At 41.4% G+C, this 20,830-nt stretch overlaps 2 protein-coding genes across 3 annotated transcripts in view; one reads left to right on the forward strand and one right to left on the reverse strand.

The window, feature by feature from the left end:
- Positions 1-440: 440 nt before the first annotated feature.
- On the forward strand, positions 441-17,931 carry HBP1 (HMG-box transcription factor 1). Of its 2 annotated transcripts, none has more exons than XM_040061604.2 (11): positions 441-491; positions 4,371-4,559; positions 5,660-5,894; positions 6,785-6,917; positions 7,688-7,799; positions 7,923-8,035; positions 8,371-8,527; positions 9,097-9,241; positions 11,510-11,839; positions 15,137-15,278; positions 16,821-17,931. In XM_040061604.2, the coding sequence occupies exons 2-11, from the start codon at positions 4,391-4,393 to the stop codon at positions 16,836-16,838; spliced, it is 1,554 nt and encodes a 517-aa protein (XP_039917538.1). In that variant the 5' UTR covers positions 441-491; positions 4,371-4,390; the 3' UTR covers positions 16,839-17,931. The 2 variants fall into 2 exon arrangements, with proteins under 2 accessions (XP_039917538.1, XP_039917536.1); XM_040061602.2 differs by having other exon boundaries at positions 442-491; positions 4,367-4,559.
- COG5 (component of oligomeric golgi complex 5) overlaps positions 17,922-20,830 on the reverse strand; it is a 179,355-nt gene continuing 176,446 nt past the window's right edge. Inside the window, exon 22 of the mRNA XM_040061601.2 lies at positions 17,922-18,769. Coding sequence (XP_039917535.1) covers positions 18,655-18,769 — 115 coding nt within the window. The 3' untranslated portion in view covers positions 17,922-18,654. The remainder of the gene's footprint in view (positions 18,770-20,830) is intronic.

Here is a 20,830-nt window from a genome sequence, read left to right on the forward strand (position 1 = left end):
GGCGCGGGCCCGTCCCGCAAAGCGCTGCCGGGGGCGAGCGGGCCGGGGGCGGCCGGGGGGCGCGGGCGGGCAGCGGCCGGGCCGGGTACACGTGTCCCGCGCCGCTTGTTTACTATCGCTGGCCCGCGCGGGGCATCCTGGGGGCTGTCGTCTTATCGCGGACCCGTGGGCAGGCGCGGGTGGCGGTGGCGACTACAGCTCCCAGAATGCTTCTGCGCACGACGGCGGAGACATCGGCCAATCGGAGTGCCGCAAGGGGGTGATTGATGTGAGGCGCGGTGCAATCCGCTGTGCAGGAGAGTCAAAACATGCCCGCCCTCCGGGTGGAGTCCTGACAGGCAGGCCGGCCGGCCAATAGAAAGCGTCTGCGAATTGAGCAACGTCGCCACTGGCCACTCAGCGCCCGAGCTGCGCCTGTAGGGGGCGGGACCCACCAGGAGGACGGAGCGGGGGGGGCAGCCGAGGGGAGCTCGGTAATGGCGACGGGTTCGGTAAGTGCTACAAAGTTTCAAGCTGCCGCTTTTGGGGTTTACGAGGCTCCGGCGAGGGACTGGAGGGGTCCGGGAGGTCGGAGAACAATAGTAGGGGCCGCAGGCCGAGCCGAGGAGGTCGCTGGGTGCACTCTGACGCTGACGGCAACCTTGGACATTGTTTACTGTGCGCATTCCCTAACCGGCCCCGCGGATCCGCCACCGTCCCGCACCGCTGGGTTGAAACTCACGGGGTGTGCCGGCCCTCTTTGGTCCCCTTCAAACCACGAAAACAAGCGGAATAGGGGGGGGGGGGTGTCCCCCCCCCCTTTGTTTTCCCCGGGGAGCGGCTGCTCGCTCCGGTCTGTCAGAGCGAGGGCGCTGCGCCCGCTGCGGGAGCAGCGGCTGTGCGGGACGGGCAGCGTTTGGGGTGTCCGTGGGCGCGGGGGCGCCCCGCGGGGGGAGCGGCGGCCGGGGCGCGGGGGGGCCCCCCCGGGCCGGTGTTACGCAGTTCGAATGAATGGGGCCGAGCGCGCGTGCGCCGTGCGGCCGCGGGTGTAAACAAGGTCACGTGACGGGCGGGGGGCCGAGGGTGCCGGTGGGGGGGGGGCCGAGGCGGCGCCGCCCGGGGGTCCCGCAGCCGCTCCGCCGCCCCCGAACCGCCCCGAACCGCCCCGAACGGCGGCCCCGGGGCGCTGGGCCGGCGAGGGCAGCGCGGCCCGCCCCGCCTCGGCGAACAGGCCGCCCCGGCTTCGAAAACATGGTGAATCACGCTCTGCCTCGGCTGCGCGCTCTGGCACGGCCGGGGATGTGCGGCGAGGATTCCTGATCAAAGCAGCTGCGCCAGGAAAAGTCCCTGGTGTAGATCCAGTCTTGCCAGTATGTTGTGTTTTGCTTGGAGAAGCTGTTCTCCGAATTAAACTCCGTCCAGCTGATTGCTCAGGCGTAGATCTGGCCTGAAACTTCGTCAGTAGGTTGGGGGAAGGCAAATAGCAGAAGGAAAAAAACCACGGGAAGCACTTCACCCAGACATTCTGTGCGGTGCGGTTTGGGTGGATGCTGCCCTGTTCCTGCTGAACCCCTTCTCAGCCGCAGTTTATTTTTCTCCCAATTTTATTTTTGTCCCTCAGAAATAGACTTGGATCAATTCATAAAGCCTTTATTAATAGTGCCATTTAACACAACAACTTACTTTAAAGCACAAAATAATAATTTCATTTAGCCTCCAAAGACAGCCACAGTAATTACAGTTCTGTGAAGCATGGTTCTAGACAACATCTGACACAACAAATTTTCAACATAAACTTGAACTTTAAAAAATATTTACAAGCTAATTAATGACCAATCCCCTTCATGTCCAAATCATTGAAAGGCTGAGGAGGACATGATGTCTACAGCACACTTTAATCAAGCAGAGTAAAAAAAAATTGAAAAGTAAAGTTACATACTTTGTTAGTTTTTCTCTGTAATTCTCTCTAAATTCCTTTGTAATTCATTTGTTAGAGGATTTTTTGGCTTTTGTACACAGATGGCTTTGGTTTAGGGAAATTCTTGTGACTTGGAGGAATAATTAATTTTTCAAACAAGTATCTTTCTTGTCACACTAGCATTTTGTATCTCTGGCTTATCTCTGACCTTCAGGGTGTTGGGAAACCAGGACACGTACTTTCAAGTCTTGGCACCTGGCAGGAAGGAAGGAGAAGGTAACATTCTAGAAATAAGTTTGCTTCTTCATTTTGGCAGGAAAATAGGAAAGGAAGAGAGAAAAAAACAGGGAAAGAAAAAAAAAAAAAAAAAAGAAAAAAAAAAAAAAAAAAAACACCAGGGCAGAAGGAGGGAAAGGAAAGACGTAGATAAGCCAGAAAAACAAGGAGTGGCTTTTCAGAGTTGATTAGTTGGAGATAATCTTCAAGGTCCTGACCTGTACTACTGAGGTCTGTTTTTTCTGTTCAGAAATAACTGAGCTATCAGCTCTTGTGGTCTGTAATTTTACTATCCTTCATGGCTGACAGGGGTATAAATTGTGTGAAAAATGATTTTTGGAGGTAAAAATAATGTCACTGACAGTTTGAGTTATATATTCTCATTTCTGTGACCTTCTCCTCCTTAAAATTGGTATAAGCTGATGTAGCTTTGTAGTAGTGCCATTTAAGTAGAATCAAGTGTATTTTTATGTTTAGCATGCAAGTTTATATAAGTTTTGTATATATTTCAAAGATTAGGAGACCAGAAGGGTATAAATTTTCCAGTCAAAACTCTCCTGGACATGATCCTATACAACCTGCTGTAGGTGAACCTACTTTAGCAGTGGAGGGGGCTGGATTAGATGACCTCCAGAGCTTGCTTCCAACCCAGTCATTCTATGATATGAAAATACTATAATTTTTTCAGCTATTGTTGGTATTTCTCTAAAGTAGCTTACTTAGTGGACATGCATATGGTAGACTTTTCAGGTTTTCTTTCGTGCTAAGCTGTGTTTACTGCTTTTTTGTGAAAGACTTACGATTATTTTTTCAAGGACACTTCACTAAAGTACAAGGTGATCATGTTATGGTAGCTTTAATTCATCCTCATCTGAAAAGAAAAAACCAAAAAACCATAGATAACTAAATTATTAAAGATTGGATAACATTGTTTACCAGCTTTTAGAGACAGTGGTTGTGTAGAATAAGCCACTGTTCTCTGCTGAAGACGATTTAAAATAATGGGTTTGGTATAAACCTTACATTACAAGGATTTGGGGAAAATAAACAAATGAAATCTTCCAGTAGAGATTTCTTTATCTTTCTGTTTGCAATACACTGAAGGATGTTAGGTGTCCAGTGTGTTTGAGACTCTCTGGAGGCCAGAGATGGGAAGGGTATTGGAAAAGGCTTGTGCAGTCACCAGTGCTGAAAGGGCAACGGGAAAATGTGGGTCTGATGCTAAATGGCAGAGGAGACCTCATCTCACAAGGTTTAGGACAGCATTTTTGCTTTCATCTTCATTTTCCAGGCCTGTTCCCAGTCCTCAAGTCCCTGGGTGTAGCAACTTGCTTCTGAGAGAGCAAAACACTTCTTTGTCTGTGGTAGAAGCAAAGCAACTGAGGGGTAGGCCAGTTCTGTGACACATCCATGCTGTGGGACCAGATGGGATCCCTCCAGGCCAGTGTCAGTTGTGGGTCACAGAATGTTTTGCGTTTGAAGGGACCTTAAAGATCATCTAGTTCCAAGTCCCCTGCCATGGGCAGGGATGTATTGTGAGGATCCAAAAAGCAGTGGATTTGGTGGCAGGATGGCTCCCAATAAGTGGAAGAAAGAAAATGTCACACCAGGCTTCAAGGAGGAGGATGTGGGGATGCTGGTCAGCCTTAGCCTTCATGTATTTTATGGGGCGAATTCTCTTGACAGTCAAGCCCACCCTTTTTCTTAAGGCAAGAAGTTGTCTGGGAATAGCCAGGGGAGATTAGCCCAAATCAAATCTTGTCTGACCCATCTGATTGCCTTTTGTGATGGGCTGAGTGACTTAGGGTACCAAGTGAATGTTATTTATTTTGACTTGAGTGGTGGTTGAGGAGGTAACTCCACACTCTTGAAGGCAGGGGGCAGAGGCTGTGGGAAGTTCAAGCCTGCATAAGGAGCAGCTTTACAGCAAGAGTGGTTACTGGAACAGAGGAAGTGCCACGGAGTCTCCATCCTTCAAGATACTACAAACTCAAGTGGCCAGGGCCCCAGGCTACCTCTTAACTTCAGAGTTAGCTCTGTTTTCTGTAAAGATCATGTCTAGACACCCCTAAAATATGCTGTGGTACTCAACAGACTAATGAGGATTTAGGGCCCTGGTAAGGAAGTAGTATATCAGATGCAACTGAAAGCAGTTTACATGTATACAAATTTCTAACCTCTGTCTTTCTAAAGTCAGATACTTTGGAGCATCCTAACATGGTGTGGGAAGTGAAGACAAATCAAATGCCTAATGCAGTTCAGAAACTCCTTCTGGTAGTGGACAAGAGAACTTCAGGGATGAACGAGTCACTGGAGTTGCTGAAGTGTAATGAAAATCTGCCCTCTTCTCCTGGATATGCATCGTGTGATGAGCACATGGAACTTGGTAAATAACATGATTTTTCAGAGGAAACTGATTTCTGAAGTTTGTTTTAGATTTTATATCTGAAATAACTGAAATTATTGGAAGCTGATTGAATGAAGTTGCTGATTTTTAACTTGAGTAAGGCAGGGAATTGTGACATCTGAAGGTCTTACTTTGCAGTCACTTTTCCCTTTAACCCATTTCCAGTTCTGACACACTGGCCTGTTGACTCAAATGTGTTCTTGAACTCAGAGCCACAAATTTGTGCTTCTGATCCCCAGAGGAACAGGGATTTTTCGGCACAAGAAAAACAAACAAGAAAGCTCAAGAGCTCCTCCTAAAGGGAAATCATGTTGCCTTAGATCTGCTGCAAATAAAGATTCTGGGATAGAGGAACATTACTTCAGTTCTTACGTATTGGAGAAAAACAGCTTCTACTTTAGCAAGTATAAGTATAATCAGTGAAATATTAACATATTTAATTGAAGGTATGGAGTGATTAAGAATAATGATACTTGGTTACGTGACAGCACATAGCACAGACTTCTCTTAACAAGCTGGGGTCTTTTCTGTTACTCAGTATGAGATAGGAAAGGTGTATATTATTGTTAGGAATTCATCCTACCAGACTATATACCCAGTTTTCATAATTTCTTTAATCTGAGTTATTTAACTCTGGTTCCCTGGTGGAAACCTTTTACCTTTATGGTCTGATGTTGAATTTTTTATTGTCATACCTTCAAAGACATTTAGATTAATTTAGCTGTCTTTTGGGGAAGATTTTAGTATTTTAGTGAAGCATGTTGTTTTTGAATAATGCTGCAGTATAGTTCTGTGTAAACTGGCAAATCTAGTAAGAACTTTAAAACCAGAACTACATTTTTTATCTAGTTACCTAATTTTTTCTTAAATTTCTTGTGTGAATATAGAATCGACTAGACATGTTATTATTTCTGTGGCCATTTTTATGAATAGGGTTTGTGAAATGTTGGTAGTTGCGATATGAGAAAATAAAATTATTTTATTGTGGTTTTTTCACTAAATTTTCAAGATTTGGTGTCAAATTGAGTAGACACTAAGGAATTGAGTATAATTATGGTAATTTGTGCATTTGTTTGTAGATGATCTTCCTGAATTACAGGCTGTGCAGACAGATTCTACCCAACCTGCACTTTTTCAGCTTGGTGCTGATGTTTCACATCAGGAATGTTCAAGGCCTTCATGGAGCCAACATACCTCAAACAGCAATCCAGAAAACGCTTATTCTTGTGAGAATGGGGTGAACTGGTTGACAGAGTTAGCAAATATAGCCACAAGTCCTCAGAGTCCGTTGATGCAGTGCGCTTTTTATAACAGGTACTGACACTCATTTCAGTTTTGAACTATAGAGATTTATAATCCTGTATCCAAAATATTTCCTTCACTCTTTACACCGTCTGGTTTTCAACTGGAGCCCTATTTTTTTGTCTTTTTATTTGCTCTGCGAAATCATGCACAGAACTCATCTCAGAGCCTGATGCAAAAGCTGCTTAGTTTCCAGCTATGAATTACACAGGACGATAAAAAGACATTGCCTATCCACAGCAGGCTCAGAATGGACATTTACCTCATGTGAAGCAGCCGATAAAAACGAAGAGGAATTTCTTACATTAAATTCTTAAAGCTTTCTAGTGCACAGACTTCAGAATTTTTTGTTTTTTAGACAGCTAGTTGGAAATCTAATGCAATGTGTATTTTAGCGATAACAGTCTCACGTTTGTGATCTGTAAATTCTGTAAGGTTGCGAGCAGCAAATGTGGGATCTTGGAAATTTCTGGGCTTCACTTTTTATTGTACAGCTTTTCTTAGGTTTATAATCAGAAAACTCAATGCAATACTGTTAATAGTAATGCAGTTGAGATTTAATCATTTGGACAGAGCAGATGTCTTTATAATCTCTTAAGAGTGGGGTATTTCCTTCAAGATATTTATAAAAACATCAGCACTGTGCTAAGGAGATGCCACTGTGGAAGTAATACTGTCATTTGGGTGTCATATAGAACCTGTGCAGGAGTTGTGCTAAGTGTTCTCTTTGCCTGAGCTTGCACCCTTTAATCATCCCCTCGGAATACTGGTGTGTGGGAGGTTTGTTTGGTGTTCAGCTCATGCAAACGGAAATATTTGCAATAAAAGCATTTTAGAGTAATGGCAGCAAAGTCTCATGTTGTCTTAATCTGAGATATTTTAAAATACTTGTTCTGTTGTAGATCATCTCCTGTTCGCATAATAGCAACAAGCAAAAGTTTACATTCCTATGCACGTCCTCCACCAGGATCTTCAAACAATGATCCTAACTTCTCCAAGAATGATGTGGATGAAACACCAGTCAGACATGAAAGGGTGAGTTGTTCTGAAACATTTTAAAATAAACATGTATGAGTAATGAATTAAGTTTTTTGACAAAGGAAACTAGTTTTTTTAAAAAAATCTGTTTAGTGTTAATACTCTTGCTATTTAAGCTAGATTTTCTGTTACTTTTCTTTCTACCATACAGGGTAGGCTTATAGTGTTACTTCATATTTTTTGTGATGACATCACTTCCTAAGAAAGCTCTGCTTCTATTGTGATTAATTCTATAAAGTGAGCTTTAAAAAACTGTTATTTTGTTTTATCCCTCAAAAGGAAATGTGGATCCCTCTCCTTTGAGATGCACAAAACCTGTCAGTCCTGTGTCTCCTTTTCCCATATATTAATTTGCATCTGAAATTTGTCTGTTAACAACAGTGAATTTTCTCCAGTGATTTGTCTACAGCTGCCTTGAGCCTACAGCTTTCCAGTAACTGGACCATAAAGTAATTTAAATGATTCTGTATATGACCAGGGAATGATGAGGTGTAAAATGCTCACATATGAGCATAAGATAATCCTTAGGGATGAAATGACTCTCAGAGAATGAAATCAAAAAATGTCAGGATCCATCTCAGAAAAGGAGATGAAAACGATTCACATTTACTGCATTCCTTTAATCTTTGTCTTCATGGTACATTCCTGTTAGTAATTAAGGCAAACTGATGCCACAAGTGGAAATTAGAGGTGTCTTAAGACATGTGAGACCAGCCCTAAAACACTCTGCAGTAAAATACCAACACAATTTTTGCTTTTTTTAATAGGCGAATAGTGAATCAGAGTCTGGAATTTTCTGCATGTCATCACTTTCAGATGATGATGATTTAGGATGGTGCCATTCCTGGCCCTCAACAGTCTGGCATTGTTTTCTAAAAGGTAAAATTACATGTGTCATCAAATAAGTATTTATCTTGTCTTTTTTTTTTTTTTTTTTTCCTTATAACACAGACTTTTTTACCTAACACTAATGTTCTTTTTTCTGTGAAAAAATCTGTTTAGGCTCTCGTTTGTGCTTTCATAAAGGCCGCAATAAAGAATGGCAGGATGTTGAAGAGTTTGCAAGATCTGAAAACTGTGGAAAAGAGGAAAATCTCTCAGTCAGTCCATACAAGGTAGCCATTAGTTCTAATAAATTCACTGCAATACCTGTAGCAAATACTTAGTTTCATATATTACCCCTGTGCCTTTAATTACAGTCTCAGGAAAACAGGTTGACATTAATGTTGTTTAGAGCTGACCACTGTGCTGTTTGTGCGTCTCACAGAAAAGCACTGGAACTGAATTAATTTATGCATGTTTTGAATGTTACGTCATCTTTATTAACTCCTTGCAAATTAGAATATTGTTATTTTTTAATACAATGTATGATGATGAGTATACACCTAAAGTATACACAGGTATATGCTTTTCTTGGGGAAATTTTTTTGAACTGTATGTGTGTTAACAGGACTATGGTTCCAATGGTTTGAAGTTGATTTCTCATGAAGAAAGCATTTCCTGTGGTGAGTCAGTGCTGAAGCTGACTTTTGATCCCGGCACAGTGGAGGATGGCTTGCTTACTGTAGAATGCAGACTCGATCATCCATTTTATGTTAAAAATAAAGGTATGAAATACCCCAAGTACACTTGGTTGCATATTAAAATATTCTCAGAGAGTGATCGCAGATTTTGTAGGCATCCCATACTGTTCAAGAAAGGGATAAAATTTGTAGTGTAGAAACAATTTACTGTCCTTGTAAAGAAATCTGGAATATGAACAAACAAAAATACCTGTAAAGCCATAATGCTCCAGGACAACAGCCTGTCTCTTAAGGAAAGATTTCATTGAGTACATCAATGGAATTCAGGAAAACAGAAGAACCGGGGTGGCGGGAGACAGGAAAACTGCAAATAAGGGAGACTTTTCTCACTTGCTAAAAATGGAACTTCTTGATGGTAAAAGTCTCCAGGTTTTGATTCCTTTTTTGCTAGAATGAGATTTTATTTGAGATAAAAATAAACTGTTTGCAGTAAGAATTCCCTAAGTAGGAGTTTCTGATTTTTCATTTGGGTGAAAGAAACTACATCAGAATATTTTTATAAAATTATGTAATTTCAAGATATAGGATTGCTCCAATGAAGAACTGGAGAGATTGTCTGGCCGTTTGTCTAATTTAACTCTTTACCACTTCAGGTTGGTCATCTTTTTATCCAAGCTTGACTGTGGTACAGCATGGCATTCCATGCTGTGAAATGCATCTTGGAGATCTGTGTCTACCTCCTGGACACCCTGATGCCATTAACTTTGATGATTCAGGTGTTTTTGATACATTTAAAAGGTAATTTTTGGATAAAGTGGCCTCAGTGGTTCTTATATTTAATGAGTAGGCACCTTAAGCTGGAAGAATTTGAAGCATTATACAGAGAAAAGAGAGACTAATTTTGGTAATATGAGATAAATGATAGAGAAAATTGAATACTCAGTACTAGGAAAGCTGTGTAATTATGTGCTCTGCTAAACTTCAAAGTAGTGCCTTGGAGTGAAATAACTGTTTAGCCTCTTTTTATGATTGTTTAAGGCAGATTAGATAAAGTAGTAAAAATATGTGTATTGTCTTTGTAAATTCTCCAGGTAAAATGGATTATGTTTGAAAAACCTAGTACAATTTTCTGACAATAGTGTGTCTGCCAGCTGTTAACAATATGTCTGAATTATCTGAGTAGTTTCTTAGTGGTAAATGCATGTGCAATGGCTTTAGAATACAGTATGTTTATAATTAGTTCTTACTATTTTTGTGTGTTCTGGTTTTTGGCATTCTTTGATATTAGATCAAACTTTCAGAGTTTGATTCACTTCGGGGTTTCCTTAAGCTAGGACTTCAACCAGATAACCTTCAGAGGTCCTGTTCAACAAAAATTACTCTAAGAGTGTAAGGAAATAGTAAAGCTTTTACCATACTATTTTGTGATTTTAAGGTTTAGTAAAATCCATCTTTTCCTATGGTATTAGGATGCCTTTTTAGCATCTGTTTTTAAAGTGTTGCACTTCATTTTTTTGCAACAGAAAAAAGGGAATTTAAGACGCTCTTTGCTGTGCGCTCTTGCATGATTTCAGTCTGGCATAGAGGGAGATCAGATTGCTTGGCTTCACTCATTTGCTGTCTGGGTGTTTTTCTTAACTCCTATTCTGTGCTGCATATGTAGAGAGCTCTTAGAATCATGGTAGCTACAGCTCACTGAAAAATTTGGATTTCTGGCTCCTCACTAATGTGCAACCCTGCTGAATACTGTCTTGTACTTCAAATTCCTTGTCTTTCTGGGCAGAAGGGAGTGACTGAGAAAGGAGCATGCAGCAGCTGCAGCTGTGATAACAGGACAGAAGAATTAAAAACAAAATTCTGTGTTATGGGAAGGAGGAGATTAGGAATCGGAAGGGTGCTGGCCTGTTGTAGAACAGAGAGGTCCTTTCTCCTTATCTTGTGATAGCCTGCAAGTTGGTCACCATTATCCCTTCTTTGCTGCTTTGTGCTTTCCTGAGGGATGGTGGAGGCCACTCGCTGGGCTCTCCACTCTTCTGTGTGGCTGTGCCCCACGAGAGGAGCTGCCTTTGCAGATGGGGCTGGACTGCCACATGCAGTACTTCCATGCTAGTAGTTAGTTCTACTTGGTGTTTGCAAAAAAGTTCTTCAAAACCTTTATTTTGGCCATAAATCATGCAACTATAGCCACACTGAGCAGTAGGTAAGAGAAGCCTTAGCATATATATGTATGTTCTGTGTTTATCTTGTGGTGGTCACTTAGTGGTTCAGATTTCTGATTGAGTAGCCCCTTTCCAAGAGTGTTTTTCCCACCTGGAGATGGTAAGAGATAGTCTGTGGAGTTAAACTACTTCTTTAGTGACTAGAGGTTAATTACAGTTGTGGGTCAGCTAAAAATTGCAAGTGTTTGTCGTATTTGGAGGTCGGAATTTTATGGGAACAAGTCACCAAAGCTGTTCAAATACCTTGAGGCGGAATGTCGCGCTTCTGTCACTAGAGGGCAGGCGTTTGTCAGCACAGCATCACATAGTGCGGCGTTACGGGGCTCTGAGCAGGGTTTTAACCTCACTGGAAGGTGAAACAATCTGTATTCAACTGCCTAGAGAAGTTATTTGTACAGTAGTGAATATAATATAATTTATTTTAATGTAGTGGTTTCATATTTGCCGTTAGTAGATATTTGCAAATGAACTCATTGCATTTCTTCCCTATCTGTACTTCACTGATCAGGTTTGATTTATGGTAAGGACAGAAGCAGAAAGAAAAAGGTGTGTTTAAAAAGAGAATGAAGTTTGACGACAGTGTATAGTTAACTGATACAGTGCTGAGGAAAGTTCAAAGCAGAACATGTAAAGTTGCAGTCTTTATCACATCGAAGAAAATACTAACTTACCTGCTAAAATCTTGTACATTTTGTTTTTCACACCGACATCCACATCAAGCACAAATCATTATGTCACACAAAAGAGGGAAAAATACTAGAAATGTAGTAAAATTGAAGAGTGAATAGATATTCAGGGACTTTACATGAAAATGACTCTGGCTTTATGATCTGTCTTTTCCCTGTAGTTACGATTTTACCCCGATGGACTCCTCTGCAGTGTATGTGCTCAGCAGCATGGCTCGCCAGCGTCGCGCTTCGCTGTCCTGTGGGGGATCAAACAATCAAGATGCTGAGAGATCAGAATGCAGCAGTAAAAACTGTGCCTCTGCTGCACCGTCACATCTTTCCTCCAATCCTTTGTACAGCAAAGCTGGCAAAAGCCACAGCTCAGGGACTGCAAGTACTGTGAGTGCCGCTTCTCCAAACAAGTGCAAAAGACCAATGAATGCCTTCATGCTTTTTGCCAAAAAATACAGAGTTGAATACACTCAGATGTATCCAGGGAAAGACAACAGGTAATGATACAAACTGTAGTTTTGCTATCACTGGTGAGTTAGAAGAATATCTGTGTCCCTCTTTCAGATTTAAATAGCCTAAATCTTGCATTTGGAATAAAATGTGTGTTATTTTAAGAATAAGTTTTGAAAGATGTTAATGTAAAGGGTGGTTTATGGGTTGACCGTGAATATTTACAGTACTCAGTGAATTCAATACAAACCACTTTTGGCAAACTTACCTTCTGAGAAAACATTGGGGCAAAGCAACTGATACATTCATATGTGTGCACTGGCAGAGGCACAAATACAGAACTGTCGTTTACAGTGATGAGGTGCTCTGCTCATGTGCTGTAATGGAAAAAAGGGAACTTCTCGTTCTTCTAATTAAGTCTTGACATATTATTGCAAATCGGTCATGAAGTTACAAGCATTTATTTCCAGTCTGTATATCCTGTTGAAGAGTGGAGTACTGATAAGTTAGGATATCTCAAAGATCATAATCCAGACAGCACATTGCCAAATTTTGCTTGCCCTAAAGGCATTCAACAATCTGTTAAAACTTGCAGGAAGAGTTTCCTGCATGAGGAATGCAGAATTCCATGACTGTGTTTGGGAGATGGGTCTTTGTTAGTTTGTTTTTTATCTCTAGCACGTTTACTTCTAAACATTTTTCAATTAAGATTTCCATTACATATGTTTTAAGGAATATTTGGTGCTAATTGTGCATATGTAAATAGAAACCAAAACACATGGATCGAACATGGACTGATCTTACAATCAGATTTTTTACTGTATGTAATTTTATAAAAACTGTTACTGTAAAAAATGCACTGTCACATAAAAATTCTAGAACTAGATCTGGTAAAAATTAAAGTTGGCAGGGCTTTGAAAGGGGTTTTACTATTTTATAATGTTCTAATAAGGAGGCTGTAACTGTGCTGAAATATAAAATCCTGCCAGACAAATCCCAGCCAGTCTTGTGTGTCCTGACAACGATGTTGTGTAATGTTTATAGTAAGTACAGTGAAGCAGATCTGCTGCCTTCACACTCATTGCAACTATCAATGAGAAATGGAGCAGAATGCCAGCCAGGAAAGTTTATCATGGTTATATATTTAGTTGAAAATGCTGATTTCAAATGGATGCAGTGAACTGGAGCTGTGGCTGCATGGATGTGAAAATGAATGGAATATTTCAGTGAGCAAGCAGGACAGTGATCAGGTTTGCCTTGATGGAAAGAGATGACAAAGTTACAAGTGCAGTTCAAAGTGCATTGCTCACTGTCCTGCCTGGAAGGCAGTGCATTTGGGTGTAGTTCCATAAAACACAGGCATCCATAAAACACAGGATGGCAGAAATAGCATTAGTGATAAGCGACACAGACATTCAGCTACTGTCACTCAAGTTTTGCTGAGGCATTCAATAATTTAGCTGCTGGAAGGCAACTCTCATGTTTTTTAAATACAAGTTTGTTTCATTTTCAGATTACTGTGTAGATCTTACAACATAGTATCCATTTCTGTACAGTGGAGTTCTTATGTTTGCTGCTGTTATTTCCTAAAGGGAGTAAGAAAGTGCAGAACTTGATGTATTCTGAGTTAAATGGTCTGTTCTGAGACAAAGCAGCTCAAGGCGTGTCAGCAAGACAGTGAGCTTGTAAACATGCAAAGCACAAGTCAAGAGTCACATGATACTTAATGGACTGCAAGATCATGTTTGAAAAGCTGATGTCAGAGCTGCACTTGTTTATCTTCTAGATACTCTTCACTGTAACACTGTAACTGTAGTTGAACTTGGTTGTGCGTTCAGAAATTCTTTGAGCAGTGGATTTTCTAGAGATGAGGGAAATTTTTGTTTAAAAGGTTTCATGGTGCATTTTTATTTGGGAAGGCAATGGCTTTTACAGCAGACCTGCTCTCTCTGGGTCACCGTGTTCTTTCCTGAGGGTGTAAGTGATCCAGTACAAGCTGGTGACCCAGAGCAGACAAGTTTCTGGTGATACACCTCTGGATACTGTCAAAAGATGAAAAATCTGCTAATTAAACTGGGTATGTTTGCTTCTGATGACAGAGCAAAGATATTGGTTCTTGGTTTGGATAGAAAACCAGAAATATTGCCAAAGAGACAGGCTGTGCAAATGGGTTTGATGGTGATGGGATGTGGTGTCCCCTGGAGGAGTTTACTCTCAGCAGTCACCAGAACACGTGGCACTGCAGGCTCAAGGGCAGTCTGGGCACTTTGGGGTGTGGTCCCTGAGTGCTCTGCAGCTCACAGAATCGGCACCACACAGCCTTGCAGGAGTCACGTCCACTTCTTTGTCATGGTGCAGAACAGCCTTCAGAATTGCTCTGTGTGCTATGTTATGGAAATAGTTGATGCCACTCTGATTGTCTTCATTCGGTTTGGATATCTTCACTGCCAGGAAGGAACTTCATTAACAGAAGTAAGAAAAGCACCTAGTTGTGTCCACCTTTTTCTTAGAGCCAGTCACAGAACTCTTATTGCTGTAATCTGAAGCCAAAGTGTACAAACCACTTGGTAGCTTTAACAGGCATTGATAAAAGAGCTGTTGTTTAGAGATTTTCATTCAGCTAAAAGACAGAGTTAAAGCTTTAATAGGATATTGATCCAACATTTGGGAGTGGGGTTAAGCAATACGGCAGGTTATTACAGGGAAATGCTGTCAAAAGACGTAGAGTTTCTAAGGAAAGGAATTAATTCAGCTTCTGGAATGGTGTGTTAGATGTGTTAGAACAAATGGTTCCATTTGCACAGGAATGAGAACTTATCAGTATGTTCCACCCAGGATGAATTAAAGGTGGAGGAAGCTACAGATATTGATTAACTAGACTTGGAGACTTGCAGTTATTCAAATATTTGGCTGAGGTCATACTCAGTTCATTGCTCTAATTATTAGAGAACATATTTTCAGCAAATCTGTCATATGATTTTCTAATACGAAAGTAGAGCAAAACAAATGTGAGTTACCATTTGGTGGTGGTTTTTTTAACATCTCTATTTTGCTGGTTTATGCCAGCTGCTGTATGTACACCCTTTGAAATGTTAAAATGTGCATTGACCCATGCTTAGCTAACACAGAAGTCTCATCTGTTTAACTACTGAAAGAACTATGGGAAGATAATCACAAATATGATTATTAAAAATTTTAAGGTACAGATTATTTCCTCCTTGTGTGTTAATTCCACATTTAACTCACATCTTCTTTTAAGTGCTCAGATAAAAAACAAAACAAAACTAAAAATCCCACTATTTCTTAGCACTGTCCTGACTGTACTGTAAACATTTATCTTGCAGAGCCATAAGTGTGATACTTGGCGACAGGTGGAAGAAAATGAAAAATGAGGAAAGAAGGATGTACACACTAGAAGCCAAGGCCTTGGCAGAGGAGCAGAAGCGTTTAAATCCTGACTGTTGGAAAAGAAAACGAACAAATTCTGTACGTTTGTGCAGCAGTCTTTTCATTATGCCGTTACATGTGTTCAGATGGGTGGCTACAGTGTGGTTTGTTCAGAATAAACTGCTTTCTTAGTAGCCAAAACCTTCATTTACTCCCTGTGTTGTGTAACCTGCTTTGAGCAGTTTGGCAGGATACAGATCAGGAGAGGGTCTGTCTGAATTTTTATGAGAGTTCTAAGAATTCTGTTGTACTGAAAGTTAGTGTGCTTGTGAAATGCAAAGGAAGGACACATGGTCTTTTACTTTGAAGTGAGTTCATAAGGTTGTGCCTAAACTTTTTTATCTTCTGTAAAAGCTTTTTCTTTACCTTTTTCCAGTTTTCTTACTGATAATTTATATCAGCATATATGAAGATATTGAAGGAGCAATGTAATTTTTCCCCATGAATCCCTTTTATTTATTACTCTGTTCACTTGTAAATAAATACAGTAGATAATACTACTTCTGTAGGAAAAGAAATTGTTTTCAACTTTGTAGAAAGCAATCAATCTAAGAGTCTGCAGCATTGTATTAGTAGGTGGTGGATGTATTAAGAGAGAGAAGGGCTTTAAAGCTGAAGTATCATGTAAAGCAAACATCAAAAAAAGGAGTTTCTGCTTGTTCAGCTTAGAAGAGTGGAAGGAAAGATTCACTGAGGTGCACAGAGTGCTTGCCAAGTTCTTCCATTTTATGGCTGGGTAAGAGCTTGAAGGATGGTGTGGACTTCATCTTCATGGCTGGTGAAACCATCCATCCATGTGATGTAAGATTTCATCCTCAAGTTACCCCCTTTCCTTTGATGTGTAAATGAGGTTTCTTTCTCAAGAGCATATGCAAGTGTTGCCTTAAGACTGAATAAGAAATGCTCCAACACTGAGTTGCTTCTTTCTGCTGCACATACTTTGTGCAGTTTCCAGTCCCTTGTTGCAGAAGGTTCCACCAAATCCCAGCTGCTGGGAACAAGCTGTTTTTCGGTTCACTGCATCCTATTTTAATCAACAGTGACAGCTTCTGTTACATTTCCTTGTGGGTTTAGTTAAAATAATATTTATTTATTCTGCTCTTACACTACTGCAGTTTTGAGCTTTGGATGGTGAGACCACAGGCTCACCTGTGTGCCTCAAGCAACTCAGAGGTGTGTTTGTGTGTAGCTGAGTAGTGATGGGTTTGCCTCAGTAAGGTTTTCTTGCCCTGCCTTGTAGTAGAATTTTCCTTGTCCCTACAGTCTTCAGGCCAAGAGAACAGGATTTGTAGAACCCGTCACCTCAGTGCTACAGCAGGAAATACCCTTTGAATTGTTCTAGTTCAGTGAACTGAACTGTTAGCAGTCTGGTAACCTTACTCAGGAATGACAGTGGGCTCCAGGCTGTGAAAGAGAAGTTGTGATGTCTTGTGATGATCAGAGAATAAAACTGTCTGGTTTGGCCTTTTTGTTTTCTTCTGAATAACTGACCAATGATTAGAAATACTTATGACTTTGAAAACAAGTGTTGTGCCCTTTGTTTGGTAATTGCTAACCTGGTTTTCTCTTCTCTTTTCTCAGGGCTCACAACAGCATTAAGCCAGAATTTTTCTGTTAACTCTGTATTTACAAAATGGCTGTTGCTTGATGGCAAGAAGATGCAAGATCAAGGTCTTAGTATTTGTTGTGGCTATGTGTGACCATAAAATACTGGCACCATCATGGAAATGATCTGAGTGCAGATTTGCTTTTTACAGTAGAACATTAAGAAAGCTAAAAACTATCAGCATTTTAAACCAAATTGCCTTATTTTTCTTCCAAACTTCATTATGTATCAGGTAATATAGGCTTGAAAATGGATATCCTGTGGTGCTAAAGTACTTTAGAAAGAGGTGAAGGAGATATGTATAAATGTTTATTTTTAAAAGAAAATGTAAAAAAAGGGGAATTTTAAAATATGTAACAGCTGTTTATATACATTGATTCTTATTGCTAATTAATATGTATTGCACAACTGTATTATTAATTGCAATTCTGGGGCCTGGGATTTTCTGAAATGGCAAAGTGTATTATCAGCTAGCTTCCAGCTTCCCAGCCTGCCCTGCTGCCAGCAAGTTACCAGAAGGTGTGGGAATGGAGGGGTGGCGTGATGTAGCAAGAGAACTGCTGCTTGCGGTGCCACTTAGAAAACTTGTATCCACAAGGAAGATATTTTCGCATCAGCTGGCACTAGTGAGAGTTGTCATTTTGTGATGGAAACAATGGCCCGGGACAGGATGAAACGAATAAATAGCGTTATCTCAAGAAACGTGGTGCTGTTGATATCATCACCATCATAGTTATAACTCTGTGTTTTGTCTTTGCCACATATTCTACAATATTATATTTTGCCATAAGACATCTTTATGGTGGGGGCAAACTTTGCACTTAACTATATGTGCAACACTTGCACTTTACTTTTTTTTCTCCTCCAACTGTCTAAAATTAGAGCAGCTGCGTTAGGATTACAATTGCTTCTGCTGTGAACATTTACAATCATGGCTTTTCCTGTACTAAACAGCTGTGTGTTGGGTTTTTTTTTTAAGAATCACAACTGTAAATTTCAGTTTATGACACGTCTACATGATGTTGCCCCTAAGATTTTTGCACACTATATTCTTGTATATTATTTCAAATAAATTCATTAAAATTTGGTGTTGTGTATTTTATAAAATGAAGAAGACTAATCACGAAGTCAGCCCTGCAGCAATGAGCACGTTCTGCATGGAAGTCTTTACATGAACCCATCCAATGTATATTTTAATGCTTTGAAAAATTTCAAATACTATTTTCAGGATTGGATAGTTAATGTTCTTTATTACAGTTTAAGCAAAAAGAGTTGAAATCTATAAATTATTTCTAAGCAAATAGCAGTGCAATAGAGAAGCATTTAGGTTAGTTATAAATATTTTTCCTTGTGTTAAAATTAGTGATTTTAAATGGAAACTGATGATTCAAACATTTCAAAAGTACAATTTTCTGAATACGGCTAAAATGTATTCAACTGTTTAAAACTCTACTTATAGGAAGAGAGCTGCTTCCTTATTTGAGATATTCAGCAATTACACTGTAATATTTGAGTTCTAATTTTATACTTTTCTAAATTCAAAAGGAATGCTTAAGAATGTTTCAATTAAATGTAGACTTACAGCACATAAAAGTTGTACAATTCCCTTATAATATTTCTGTATAAGTAAGTTCCTCTAATGTGAACAGACAGCAAGAAGACAGAAGTTTCAGACATGAAGTAGGTAAACGTTTCATTGTAAAGCTGATGTACTTGGGGATAATTTACATGAACAGTGAATATGTGGCACCAAAGCTCCCAGCTATGTTACCGTCCATTCCCTGGTGTGAGAGCACTATCCAGGTGTGTTCACTGAAGGGCTGACATGGCTTTCTGCAGCAGCTGAACCATTATGGGATAGACTGGTGCAAACTCTTTTCCCTCTCTCGTTCTCACTGATTGAACATAAGCTTCCAGTGCACCACTGAAAAAAAAAAAAGCGTAAGCAATTAAGTACTGTAAATTCAGGATCTGCAACAGAAATTAATTGCCTTCTTCCCTGCTGCAGAATTTTCCTCAGATGGTCCTACTTGTCTGTGGAAGGAAGTGAGCAAGGAAGGCCTTGCAAAGCTTTGTATAATTGTTCCGTGATCCTTATCTCCTTTCTTGCATGTTTGAGGAGCAAACAAGTTAACATTTAAATAAGCAGCAGCATGTTGCAGATGGCTTGAAATGACAGCTCTGACGCACAGACTCGGGCTCAGTGCTGCACTGGTAACCTTTAGAAAGGGAGAGAATAATCTCCAGCTGCTGCAGACGCTGAGAGTGCAACTTCCAGCATGAAAAGTGGGGCACTGGTGAACACTCGCCGTGCCCTGAGGTGATTCCTGGCACAGCCTTTTGAACTCCTGTTCTCTGTCCTCCGAACACCGCGCTAAACCCAGACAGGGCTTGAGCAAGGCATGTCCTGGCTCTCTTACACATTGTCACAGGACGTCACACAAAGTCATCACGTGAGAGCTACACAAATAGAACATTGCAAAGCGAAAAGGGGCAGCTGTGGTGATGCTTTACAGCATGGGGTCACCTTTCAGCCAGTATTCTAATATGCAGTATTGTTGAGTGACAGCGTATTTGTAAAACACTGAGTGCTCATCTGTTGGGATTCCAACTTACTGATTCATTAAGTAGGCCAAGCTAGTGTTGCCACACTTAAATATAGCTTTGAATTTCATTTTCTTCTCCTTTTCTGCTTCCATTTCTTCATGTAACTGATACAGTCACCTTGGAGTTTCTTTCTAAAATTTGCTTATTTTTGTGCTGTTTACAGCAAAACTGTGACATTAAGAAAATGCACAAACAACAGACCCCGTTTTAACTGGAGACTAAAAGAGCTCCTGGTATGTGGCTGTTCCTTTTCTAATACAGACTGTCACTGTCACCACAGCCCTTCCAGGACTGCGCAGGCACCAGCCCACAGGGCAGCAAGGTCCTGCCGCGAATGCGGTCACTGAGCAGGGAGTGGTTCTGGGTTTGTCTCGTGCATTCCGTTCTGGGAGTGCAGGAGGCACCAGCACAGCTGCTCTGGCAGTGAGGGAGCCCGCTGGCTTTTAGGAACGTGGCAGGAACATTCCTAGTCCCACTGGGAGGAGGCAGATGGCTGTTGTGCACATCTGGTGAAGGGGTGGAGGGCACCAGGGTCAAGGGATGGTAACACAGAGCAACCGCAAAGTTGTGCCTATAAATACACACCCACTGCTGTAGGATGGTGCGCTGTGGAGACAGAGCTGTATTTATGTTTGCTGCTCCTTCCAACAACAAGCCTTTGGCGGAACCCTGCGTTCCTGCGCAAGGAGTTCACGGATTCGAAGGCAGTGCTGCTCCCTGGTATGTGCCTGCTGGCAGCTGGCAGCAGTAGGCAGTGAATCAGGCAAAGCATAAGGAAAGCAAAAGTACTGAAGAGTGATACTGAGTCCCTGTTTCACACACACAGGCTTCTCTTGGCATAAGGGGGTAAGACAGGAGCAGCCAAGATCCCTGTGTGATGCTGCTGCTCTGGGAAGCCTCGGATAAGCCCACCAAACCTGACAAACCAGAGAAGGCAGGAAGATGCAGGCTCACAATACACTTGGGTGCCTGTGAGTAAAGGTGCTGCTACATCAGCCTGGGCTTAGCCCTTTCCTCAATGGCGCGAACCCACTCGTGTCAGTGTCGCTGGGAATTTCCAGCAAAGTTCATTTATCAGCGAGTGGAAGGTGCTCCTGAGGCCAAGAGCCTGGGCTCAGTTTGCTGGAGAGAGGCGTCTGAGCTTTGGGTTCCGAGAAGCCAAGGACAGCAATGGCAGCCCGGCCCCATGAGCTGGTCCTGGGGCTGTTCCCGCTCCTGCCAGCACTTCGCATCCCCAGCAAGACCAGCACTGATCCGTCAGCCTCGCTGCCAGAGCACATTAGGAGGAGCTGGCTGTCCCCACGTCCAGTCCCTGCTAATGGAGTTTGACAGGGAGAGAGTGAAGTGTGCAATCAAAGAACCCGAGGCAGCTTCACTT

This window comes from Hirundo rustica, chromosome 4, assembly GCF_015227805.2.
Source record: "Hirundo rustica isolate bHirRus1 chromosome 4, bHirRus1.pri.v3, whole genome shotgun sequence".
Taxonomy (NCBI): domain Eukaryota; kingdom Metazoa; phylum Chordata; class Aves; order Passeriformes; family Hirundinidae; genus Hirundo; species Hirundo rustica.

Coding starts and splice junctions, on each gene's coding strand:
- HBP1 (XM_040061602.2), top strand. Junction 8,528..9,096: donor ATTTTATGTTAAAAATAAAG/GTATGAAATACC, acceptor TTACCACTTCAG/GTTGGTCATCTTTTTATCCA. Junction 9,242..11,509: donor GTTTTTGATACATTTAAAAG/GTAATTTTTGGA, acceptor TTTTCCCTGTAG/TTACGATTTTACCCCGATGG.